This window comes from Aythya ferina, assembly GCF_964211825.1.
Source record: "Aythya ferina genome assembly, chromosome: 6".
Lineage (NCBI taxonomy): Eukaryota > Metazoa > Chordata > Aves > Anseriformes > Anatidae > Aythya > Aythya ferina.
In genome coordinates, this window is record NC_140303.1 from 5946375 (window position 1) to 5958518 (window position 12144).

At 38.5% G+C, this 12144-nt stretch overlaps 1 protein-coding gene across 6 annotated transcripts in view; it reads right to left on the reverse strand.

Moving 5' to 3' along the window:
* Nucleotides 1–12144, reverse strand: part of MYO1B (myosin IB) — a 99854-nt gene that overhangs the window by 3734 nt on the left and 83976 nt on the right. For all 6 annotated transcript variants that reach the window (XM_084522884.1, XM_084522883.1, XM_084522882.1 and 3 more), the window contains 6 exons: nucleotides 9869–9943; nucleotides 9316–9450; nucleotides 8356–8462; nucleotides 5234–5366; nucleotides 3409–3561; nucleotides 2416–2543 (listed from right to left, as the gene is read on the reverse strand). In XM_084522884.1, the coding sequence (XP_084379010.1) occupies nucleotides 2416–2543; nucleotides 3409–3561; nucleotides 5234–5366; nucleotides 8356–8462; nucleotides 9316–9450; nucleotides 9869–9943 (731 nt within the window). The remainder of the gene's footprint in view (nucleotides 1–2415; nucleotides 2544–3408; nucleotides 3562–5233; nucleotides 5367–8355; nucleotides 8463–9315; nucleotides 9451–9868; nucleotides 9944–12144) is intronic.

The following is a 12144-nucleotide window of genomic DNA, read 5'->3' on the forward strand; positions in this document are numbered from 1 at the left end:
GAATCCTTAGGCCAGGAGTGAACTTGTAGTGTGTAAGTGTTTCTGAATATCTCAGTAGACAGGGAAAATACTGTTAAATCTATTTTATAGCTGAGACTTCCAGGTCCACAGAGTGCCTTCCTGCTGGCACATCAGAAATGTGCTGCAAAATAAACTCATTGTCTTCTGGATTACACTTACTTAGCATATCTAGCATTTTAACAACTCTCTTATTTCTAATACTTAGTTAGCCTTTACAGCTCCCTGCTCAGCAATTAGGAAACTTCATTTCCTCCTCAGCAATCTCCAGATTTAGATACTTCCTACAGTTCAAGGTAAATTAATCTGGATTTGACCCTTCATTTTATACTGGGTGAGAAATTTCAAATGACTTTGAAGAGTTGCTTTAAAAAAAAAGAAGAAAAAAAAAACATGCGCATTCAGAGCATCAAACTTCTCACCAATCTGGACAGCAAGATTAAAAGCAATAAGCAGGGCAGTGCTGCTTTTTGGCTCACATGCAGCTGACCTAAAAAGTCCTTTGTAACCCAGCAGATTTTCCCTTTTAGCATCCTTAAAAAGTCTTCCAGCAGAGGCCAAAAACTTCAAAGAATTCATCCTCCAGCCGGAAACCACAAATCAAGCTGACGGCATTGCTCAGGGGAGGAAGTGGCTGTGCCGTGCCGCGCAGCCCCGCTTTCCTGCTGAACAGCACAGGCGCTCCCAGATTAACTTGTTCAGCGCTCCCCGCCAGGCGGGCATCTGGAAAACGTGAGTTAGTCACAGAGCCATCATCTCCTGTCACCAACACAGCATTTTCCTAGACCTTTCCTAAGTCTTCAAGCCTTGCCTACGAGCGTGCTGGCAACCTAGGCAGGCAACGTGCGTCTTTGGAGTAGAGCTGGTCCTGCTCCTGGGCCATTGCTCCAACATAACGTATATCCTATAGCATTTCTCTGACTAGACATAGTCCTGGACCAAAAGCATTTTTGCTTTTAGAACTTCTCTTCCCAAAAAGTAGTGTACAGTAGTCAAAACGAGGTCAAATTTTCTCCTCAATTCCTGGTCATGCCTGTATCTAAACTCTGGCATGGAGAGGAGAGTAAAGCTTCACCGTGAACAGAGATGGGGCTGCTCAAAAAGCAGCAAACAAAACTTAAAATTATTTAGTCTGGATAAACTCAAGAGCAATACACGCTTGAATGGTTTTAGTCTCCAAAGCAAGAAACAAAAACACATCCCAAAATGCAAGGCTCCCAGAAAGCAGGCTGTTGGCCAGACATAAGGCAGGCTGGCAGGCCAGACAAGTGCAACGTATGCTTAAATTTTGTTTCAGTGCTTTATTCCTCTGTAGCAATCACTAAACAAGAAACTTACTGGGTACAGCCACAACTCTCCTAGAGGCTAAAAAACACACGCTTCAGCAAAAGCGAACTAAATCACATCTGGCAATGGATGGAACAAAGGAAAATGGCAGATGTAATTTTCAAGGAAATAGCAAAATCAGCCTTTATATAAGCCCTCAAATCTGAACAGATACAAACTGTAATCACCATCAGGACTCTAGAATACAATCAGTGCCGTGCAGCCAGATAAAAGGTTCAATTTTTGCCTGCAAAAACTTTGCTTCACTAACATTAAAGGCTTCCAAATGTTGTTCTTTATTCAAAGTGAATAAATCCACCAAATCAACACTACTGAAATCAGGGGGTACTTTGCACAACAAACTGAATGCATAAAAACAGTGGACTAAGTGATGGAGCCCTATTCAACCGACTTCATGAATTCACACAAAAATATTTTTATTCCATGACTGCAAACACTGCAAATTCAGTCCTTACTTAAGGAAATATGAAACTGAACCAAACTATGAAGCAAACAAACAAAAACCACAGTAACAAAACACCAACAACTGGTGGCTGAAGCACCATAAGCAGGAACTTTACGAATATATATTTCACCATCACACACAAAAAAAAAAAGGTAGAGCTTTAAGAGCTTTATAGACATGCATTTAGTGAGGTGCTTTTCACTCTGCTTTTGTTGTTTTCACTGGAACTTGACACCTGGTGTCCACTCTGCCTAACTGATACACATCTCAGAGGAACACGTGAAGTTTTCAGTTCACACGTGAAAGGATTTCTTCCTATGCACTGTCTCTTAACTGTATCTCATGCAGTATTTCTGCTTCACAGCTCTATTTGGAACTACGTTAAGAAAAGGACATTTTCTCTTACGATTTTTGAGGGAATAAAAGCCAAAAGGAATACTAGAAATGAGTTCTCATTGAATATTGGAAGCTTATATACAAGTACTCTGTCAAGAGAAAAGAAGCATTAGTTACACAGTAATATTTTGTTTCTCTACCATTAGATACTCGATTTTTTAGCACATTGCATTGAAGGAAATGCACTTTTAAGCAAACAAAAGACATACTCATCAGAAATCTCAATGTTGAGCTTCTGCTTGGTTTGGCTGAGAGTAGTGCGGTAAAGTTTAGTGGCCATTTCGATAAGGTGATCGCTGCTCAACAGAAAATCCCCTTTAACAGCTGCTCCTGAACCCTGCAACAGGAAGGAAAGTAGTTAAGCTATTAGTCCTCTGTCTTGTAAATGAAACAGGGATGCAGTGCAGTGATCAGGCTCAAAATACAGTTGACTCTTAAATAAACTACAAAGCTGTTGAGAATTAATAACCCCCCTTTCTGAGCCGAAAGGAAGGTCACCACCTGTCCTACATTGTGGTGTTTCTGTCTCCCTCTCTTGGCCATGCCCCAAGGAACTTTTATTTCTTTTTCAGAAGGGAACAGAAACCAATTAACACCACAACATTTGGACGAAGGGGGTCAGTGTGAAAAGCCACTATATATAGCATTCTTCAAATCCAGTTAAGCCAGAAGACAAATGCCAGCATAATGATTTTAACAGAGCAATGCTGACAGTGCAGCAAAGTAAATATAGCACCAAACCAAGTTCTTTGGAGCTGAGTAACCAAATGAGCTGTGCCATAACATGGATTTATTGGAATCACAAAAAGGGGAGAGAAATATTCTACTGGAGTGGCATAAAGAATTATACAGGGAGCTAGAAAGGAAAACACAGTCACAAGGTATACGAAGCAGATTAAAGGCTCATTTTACTAATGGAAAACACTAATCCTGAAGAGGCTACAGTGAAAAATGAACTCTGATGTTCACAAGTAAATTATCATTCAGGATGTTATGACCGTTTATCATTCTGAATGCAGCAACTGTTCTCATTTGGCTCCAACACTTTTAAATCAAAGTTTTTTGCAGATGTGGTAACTTTTAAAACCAATGCTCTGAACCTACTGCAAGTTTACCACTTTGAATGCTACAAAACAATAAAGCATTTGGATATTGTGGCATGCCAAACAGTCACATTACTGGAATATAAAGTTGTAACCAACCTCCTTGAGGTGAACTGCAAAGAAGCCATCGTTTTGGGAGCTCATGGACACTTTGGTAACATCTCCCAGTGGAACCTCTGACTTGATATTCCCAGACTTCTGATCCGCAAGGAGAACGTTATTTTTGGTTAATAAGAAAATCCTGGATGTAGCCTGTGAAAATACAAAATTGCAAACTATTATCTACACAAAGAGAGAATTGGGCTTTACTGAGCACCTTCTAGGAGTACAAATGGTTCACAGCTTGGCCCACATAAGTAAATACAAACATTTGATGTTCAGTAAAAGCTTCAGATCAGTTAAAATTAGGTCGAATTTATTTGTGTCTAATTATAGATTGAGCTCTATATGAGCTTAGCTCATTTTGGCACATACGCTTAGATATAAACAGTTTCTTTAATTACTAGCTTACAGTTATAAAATCCAGAAACTGGAAGTCAGAACTATGCAAATTGGGATAACCTCATTTCTCATGCTCTACCAATCCCCAGGAAAACCAGCATTCCTTTTCAGTGACAGCCATTTCAGGACTAAGCCTCGCTTAATTTACCGTTATTGACCTAAACTGTGTCATAACAAATTACATAGGTATTTTTTCCATGCTATGTTATCCTCCCTATATCTATCAGAATTTTTCTTTAGGAGGATGCACATTCATGCTTTCAAGCTACAAATATTTCTAAAGCATGAACATATGTTCTTAAGTTAATATTGGAAAATAGTAAGAAACCTATATTTGAAATGAGAGCTTTATCTACATAAACAACCTTCTGAACATGTGAGAAATGAATCCTTATTAAATGATCATTAAGGTCCCTTTCAACCCAAAACATTCTACGATTCTATGAAAAGTGTATTTAAAATTGAAATTCCAAATAGCACAACTTATGTTTGGTGTAAATCTATTCTGAAATGTAATGATAATGAATTATATAGCTTCTTCTCCCATCAAATTTTAAAGAAAAAAATCTTAGTTATTATAGTTAAGATGTGGCTGTCTAAAGCACATAGAACCATAGCTCATTATTATTATTATTATTGCATTTTTTCTTTTGTTTTTTTAAACTTTGAGACTCCTATCCCGTGCGAGTATAAGAAAGATATTGTCTTCATTTAATTAGTTCCTTCCAAACTGAAAAATTCATTTGGCATCAACAGCAGACAACCTGATTTCACTCCTACAAATGCATAAATGACATATACATCTAAGAAGTTGAGATCTACCAGTAGCAATATTTAGACAGATACGGTGACAACAATTACATTTACTAAGGGAGGATAATGCTTTCTGTTTTAATAAGTATAATTTAAATGCAAACTAAGTTCTGTGTTGGCAGGAAAAAAAAAAGTACCCCGCATATTTAACTGCTTTAGTTAAATGATACAAGAAACTTGCCTCTTAATTCCAAAAAGCTTTTAATATCAATCAGAAGGCAGGCACAGCTAGCAAAGTATGCCACTCACAATTTAAAAATGTAATTACATGTGATAATCAGGAACTTGAATGACATAAGTTAAGGTTTCCAAATATTTGAACAAGAACAATATTTTCTAAGTATTTATTTTCTTCAATTGGCAAACAAATGATCTACGTTTAGTACAAAGACTGCATTTAGTTGTGAATCAATACAGCCTGTTACCAGTTGATGAGATGCCACTTTTACTTGCAAAAGTCACTGAAAAATACAAACCCAAACAAGATTTTAGAAATCTTTATGTAAATTTACAATGGGTGTTTAGAACCACAAATTTACATAAATCCAACATTTCCAGTCTTGCTGTTAAGAAATCTACCCTTCTGGATAAAGCAATGCCATTTTGTTACCTTCCCATTAGCTCTATTGATCTTGTTCACAACTTCAGCAATAATGATCTTCTCATCCACAGCATCCTTAAGTTTTTTGTACTTGGGGTTCTTGCTGATCTCCAGGTAAGCCCCTTGAAACGGCTGCCCAACACTACCGAGCAAAAAACACAGGAGAAACAGAGTTAAACAATGAATCTCACAAAAAAAAAACGGGCACTGGTCCAGGCTTTGTGGAGTCAGGAGGTGCACCAAATTTCACCACTTTCAACAGCTCTACGCTGACGGAAGCTTCCTTAATCTTGGATACACCTCCTGCCAAGGAAAGTCATCTGCTGCTTCATTTTTAGCAAACGACCCAGACCCAAACAACCCAGAAACCTCTGCTCACAATTTGTGTCTATTTTCAACAGCAGCAAGGTGAAATGATATCCTCTTGTGTAACAGAATAATTAGAGCCACTGAACGCAAACAAGACTCATATCGTGGTGTTTGCTTATGCAATGTAATTTGTCCTTGCTCCTGCTGTAGAGCTGGAAACTGCAGCTCTGCCCAAGACACCTGGGGTTGGTACCAGACTGGTACACTTGGGGCATTGTTAGCGTTAAATCTGTGCCGTGTGGGCATGACACATCTGTTGGGATCCACTTGGGAAGTCGTACAGAGTAGCGTGGATGTATGTATCCCCCAGCACGTTATCCCCATGAAAGGAGAGAAGGGTACAAAACGGAACGCATTTTAGACATGGTCTCCTTTACGTATTAGCAGCACAGTACTGCTGAAGGAAGAAAACTCAGCACTGAAGGCAGTAATAGGATATTTCTTTTCCTGCTCTGGAAACATTTTCCAATTAAATGGCTCAAATTGTTATGGATATCAGGCACATGTACATCCCTGTACAAGCAATCAATTTTGATGCAAAATCACCCGGTTTGTGAAAACGGAGGAAATCCACCTTCAGAAAGAAAAGCGCCTCTGTTTCTGTGCGGTATTTCAGAGAGACAAGAACTTGCCTTGAAGATTTGCTTGTTGTTAAATGCGCAGCAGGTCTTTGCCCAGACTCCCTGTACTTGCAACCCACTCCATCCTTACCTTAGGGCTGTGTAACAACAGCTCCCCTATCAGTCACTGCTTGTTTTGTTTAGAAGTCACTTTAACTAATCACTTTGATTAAGTTACACTCCAATTACAAAGTACTTTGCCAAGACAAGAGCCCAAAAGGAACCACTATGTTATGTGCAAGACCACTACCTTTCTAATTGTGTCTCCAGCACACAGGAAGAGAAAAGGAAGGGCACTGGTATTTTAGTAATCACCAGAAGTCCCTCTCTGCTCTTAAATAACGATATTACATGCAGAAAATTAGCCACATCCTTCAAATCATTATCAAACTAACTAATCAGAAACTTTATACAATAATTTCCTCCACCCATTAAAAGAAGAAGAAAAAAACACAACAGGAGCTAATCAGTTCTGAATACAGTTTACAAGGGAAAAAGAGATGAAAACGTTTCTAAATTAGCAAGGGGTGGGGAGCGCATTCTAACTTTCCACTAAGTTGCAGCTCTTTTGCTTTTGTTTTTATTAATTAGCCTTATGAAACCATAGTCACCAAAACCATAGGTTCCCTCTGGATTTTGTCCCTGATCAAATGACAGGGATTTATGAACTAAAAGTGGGACAAATTAACAGTTGCTTTCTACCACATTTACCACTTAAGAATGCTTTGGATAGCAGTCGCTCAGCTCTACGCTGCATGATATTGCATCATTCAGCCTTGGTCTTTTCCTTGTGTCCAAGTTACCTAACCAGGGAGACAAAATTCCTTCCTGCCCTCAGAGCTCTGCACTGATCAGATGTATACCGACTCAAATAAAACTGCTTGCTCCTGGAGAAATTCAGGGGCGCCATCTTTCTCTTTTCCCAACAGCATAAAAAGAGACCACAAAGCAAGTACGGAGCAAATCACAAGCTGACATACACAGCCATTAAGTTAGTGATCTGCTGAAGGGAAGAAACAGAAACATGGACAGAGCGCATTACAGGAAGAAAGGAAATGTCTCAGTAAAAAATGAAACCAAACCAAACCAATAAAATGCACAAACACCCAAGCAGTGCTTTTCCATGCATGGAAACGGCCCCATCAACTGTTGCCAGATCCTGGTCCTGTCTTGTTTAACAATGCCTTGTACCTGCTCAGCGTTCAAACTCTGGTGTATAAAATAAATCTCTCCTGAGATGGATGAAGCCTTTTTTTCCAAGAAAAATACAATTTCTCAGTTCATATTCACTTAGAAAGCACAATTTAACTTCTTTCAAAGACACCAGATCTCTATTTTGCCAGTTTTATTGAATACAAAAAATGCATGCATTGCTTAAATAAAATCAGCTACTACTGCACTTCTGTAAGCAATATTAGCTCCACAGATAGCAATGACCAGAATTTGTCAGGTTTTAGTAACTCATAATCTGAGAACTCATGTAGAGATGTTGCACGTTTTTGAAAGTCTCTAATTAAAAAAAAAAAGAATTTTTGAAATGGAAATAAATGAGCACGTTTCTTTTTTTTTTTTTTTTAAATTCTTCCTTTCAAAAAACTGTTAAATTTGCCAATGTATGTAACTTAAATTACCTAAACTTCACCTTAGAGCATTACACTGAATGTACTAATTTTGAAGATAAGAGCAATCCCTGGCATGCCTGATCTGGGAGTGTCATTGTCACTTACAGCCGTTCAGAGCAAACTCTGAGTTTGGGGTTGCAGGAACCAGCGTGATGGAAACTAGGGAAAAGGACAAGAGTTATTCCCTTCTACAAGTTCTCCACATTTTCACTACGCAAACAGGTCACAAGAGGTTAGAACAACAAAACGTCATGGTTTGGGGACAGAAGTGCTCAGTAACACAGGATAAGAAGCCTACAGCAACATCTCATTTAGAGGCAAACTGAGGTCAGTAAAGCAAATGATGGGCCCACAAGTGCTCAGCAATGCCTACAGTAAAATATTCCCAGGTGTTACGAATTGTTAAACTAGGAAATGCACTTTCCTGCCTAAGATAAAAAGCAAAATCTTGCATAGTTTCCTAATCTCTGAAAGGATATTGAATTTATCATACACTAAAAGCAGCAGAGTAGGCAATTACCTGGCTGGATATAAAGCCTTCTTGTCCTTGAAAAGTTCACTTGCTTCCAGTTTTTCTTCATATATCAGCTTCTGTTGATCGGTGAACTGGTCTCTGTACTTCTTACACTACAAAATATGGTATGTTAAAACACAACAAAAATTATCCTCCCAGTCCTGATCTGAAGCAGCAGCACCACAGCCTGATGTTTGTTTATTGCTCAAGATACACATTCTTTGTATGCTTCTGAGATGACTCAGCTCGACCCTATGTGCCACTCTAGGGAGTAACAAGCCATGGAGGTGTTTTCCTCCTCACCCATTCTATGTACTTCTGAATTACACCAAAAACAACATCTAAAAGATCTCATTTAAGCAAAACTGGTCTGAATACAGTGCTAAAAAAGGTTCAGCAAAACATACAAGTTCCACGCTTGGGTAAGCTTACATAAGCAGCCATAAAGGACAAAACATAGCTGAGAGGACGAATTTGCAGCTCAGAAATGAAAACTGTTCTTGACAATTCACAGAAAACATTGCCCACAAGCTCAGTAAAATGTCTCATCAGCACTTAAACTGATTCTCACCATTCCCTCCATACGAAGCTCCAAAACAAATTACAGCTGACCACAGCTCCTAAGTAAAAAATTCCACCGAGTACTTCCAACACTGGGCCGAGAGCTGCTCCCAGCCCTGGCCGTGGACACAAGTACTATAAGCTACCAATTAACACGCAGCAGGCATGTGGCTTTAATATCAAGTTAAAAGCTGATGGCAGGAAGCGATCCTGTCTCTAGCCCCAAAAAGAAACAGACAGGATAGTTATACCCCTTGCAGGCCAAAGGCAATGATCTTCCAAAGAAATACAGTCATCCTGTCTGGAATGGGAAGAAATGCTTCCTAAAAATAGGCTCTTCAGGAAGGAAACAATCTACTGAAAATCATGTGATAACTTTCTGTATAGGACCAGAATGTGCCCTACCCTCCACAAATGGAAAATCCTCTTTAGTTCCTTGTGAGTTGAATCCAAGAAAAGGTAAGGTCTCGCTGGCCAGTTTTTATCTATTGGCGATAAAGAAGGCATCTTATTCTTCATTTCCAAGAAGTATTTCTGCATCTGTGATAAAATTGAAGCAAGATGTTTTATTCATGTTCAAATACCAGAGGTACTGAAATAAGCACAGCAAAGCAGATGCTGTGTGATTAAAAGCACAGTTACCAAACTGCTGCTCTCAGCTTTATTAAACCTGACCGTAGATTTAAAAGAGCTGGGCACACTGAAAAATGCACATTTAGATATCCTCAGTGTGTGAGCTTAGTTAGTGCTACTCCCACACCTTCAAAACACTATTATATTTTCTTTACCACATCAGAACACCGTTATCAATTTTCCATTTGGAAAATGGACGTTTCCTTACAAAGACTATCAAGGCCACAAAACAGCTGTTATCTTTACAAGAAAACAAAACAAAACAAAAAAGCCAACAAATTAAGCACAGATAACATAAATACACTTTGTATGGATATATACATACAAGTCTCTGAAGGGTGAATTCATAAATTTTTCTTCCAGCATTGGCTCTGAAGAATTTCCTGTACTCTCTACGGACCTGAAAAGTTAAACAAACCCCTCAAAGTGAATACAAAGAATGGATGTGTTTTCTCTGGTACTCTTATAAATCTTTACGGCAGAAAATACTAAGAAAGTGTAAGAACATGCAAAGTGTCCCCATAAATATGAGCAGTAACTGGGTACACTTCAAATATATGAACCAGACCGTGGACCAAGAGTTCAGAAAATTACCTCAGATGACCTCAGTACCGTCAACTGCACACTGACAGAGAACTTTATACATTTTCCTTTGAAAAGGCAAGATATTCCAATACTGTTGAATTCGTAGCATTCTGAATGTTTTCATGGGCTTTTGCAAAAAGCCAGACTGAAAAAAGTAAGGTACCACTGGTGGTACATCTCGCATCATGCCTGAAGTGATACTGAACTCACATTAATTACGTAGTTAACTGATGAACTGTTTCTTTATGATTTCTCTCCTTCAAAATTCTTAAAACATAAAGTTTACTAAAATAAAAACAAGACTTTTTTTTTCAGAGGAGACATATATGACAAAGTCTTCTCGCACAAATAGTCTTCATTCCAAAAATAAAATATGATTTTGGAATCATATATCAAATAAAATATGATTTTGGTGATTTTGGTGTTAACAGCTTAATGAATAGGCTGCTTAATGAAAGCAAACTTGATATTTGCTACTAAAATGTATTCAAAAATCAAAAAAAGTAATCATTGAGGAGCTCTTTTACAGGTGATACTACGGTTTTATATATGTAATATATAAATGTAATCTTTCAGAATATTGCTTTTGCCCTTTGTATTTCTCTTAGCATTAATTAGCACAGTATCTAAATTCCTCTCTTAAGGAAACCCCAAACCCCATCTGAAAGAGAGCACAACTGCTCTGGAATTCTGTGGGAAGCCCAGGCTCATGTCAAGTTAGCTGAAGCATCCACCAACTTTCCCAAACTTTGGCACAGCCTGGAACACACCTGCTACAAATTTTGAGCAAAAACCAGGGAAAACATCGTGGCTTCGCATAATTCACCCCAGAGCAAATTTAGTGGTTTTTAGCTAACTTGCTACGTGCTGCTGAATTCACTGTAACCAAAAAACAAAGCAAAATCCATAAAGGAAAAAAAACATATCAGCTTGTAAGAAAAGGAAAAGCTCATTTGGCTTATTCTAGCATATCTTCTACTGCATACTTTGTGTGATGCATTTTAAGATAAGCCAGCATTCTGAAAGCAAGAATCTGTCACCAGTCTGGTGTTAAAAACAAAATAAAAAAGCACAGATAAATGGGCTTTTGCTTAATTGCACAATAAGATTCATCAACAAAACTGAGTGTTCAGCTGTCTTCACTCTGTGCAAATAATGCACATAATTTTGCCCTTCTTGTTTCATAAGAAAAAAATATTAGAGTTCTTATTCAATGATTTTCTGTAAGGTTTAATGATCTATAATTGTTATATACCCCATATTTATTATCCAGTGCCAGAAATTAGCACACCCAAAGCTACTCGAGCTGCAGCAATCCCAAATCTCAACATGTTCTCACAGACTTTCCTTAATGACAGCACTTTATGTTCTCCTTCCTGAGCCGCACGGTGTGCAAATTAATTTGGAGCAAGGGGGTTAAAGCACACCCACAGAGTCCATTTGTGCTGCAGGGAGGCTGTGGAGAAAGCACTGAGAAATGCAAGCACTTCCAGCAAAGCCTACCTCTGGACAGCAGCATGAATGCTATTAAAATCTACTTATCATATAACCCAAAAAAGGGACAAGAATTACTGGCTTAATCTCAACCACTTGCATTGACTTTAAATCTTCACCTCCGTATGTTTTGGGTGAAAATTCGTCGCCGTCAGACAGATGAGAACTGCCTGTGGTAACAGTGGTGGACTGGAACTGCAGACTGGGACCCTGATCAGAAAAATCTGCATGTTTCAGGTGAGGCAGAAGTGCCACTTACACTCCTTTAAAAATACTTTGGAAAACCACACCACAGACGGGCAGAAACATGTTCCAGCTGTAATGTGCCTTAAAGGTTTTGGATTCACCAGTTTTCATTTAAATGCTGCTGTTTGATATACAACAGCCTCTGAGTTCTCAGGAGGGACATATTCTTGTTTGAAAATCATAAAAACAGACCCACTTTGGCAGTAGTACCTAAAGCATGATTCTGATCTGCAGAATGACTTCTTAAAATGGCTCCTTTGTATTTCCAGCTCTGCT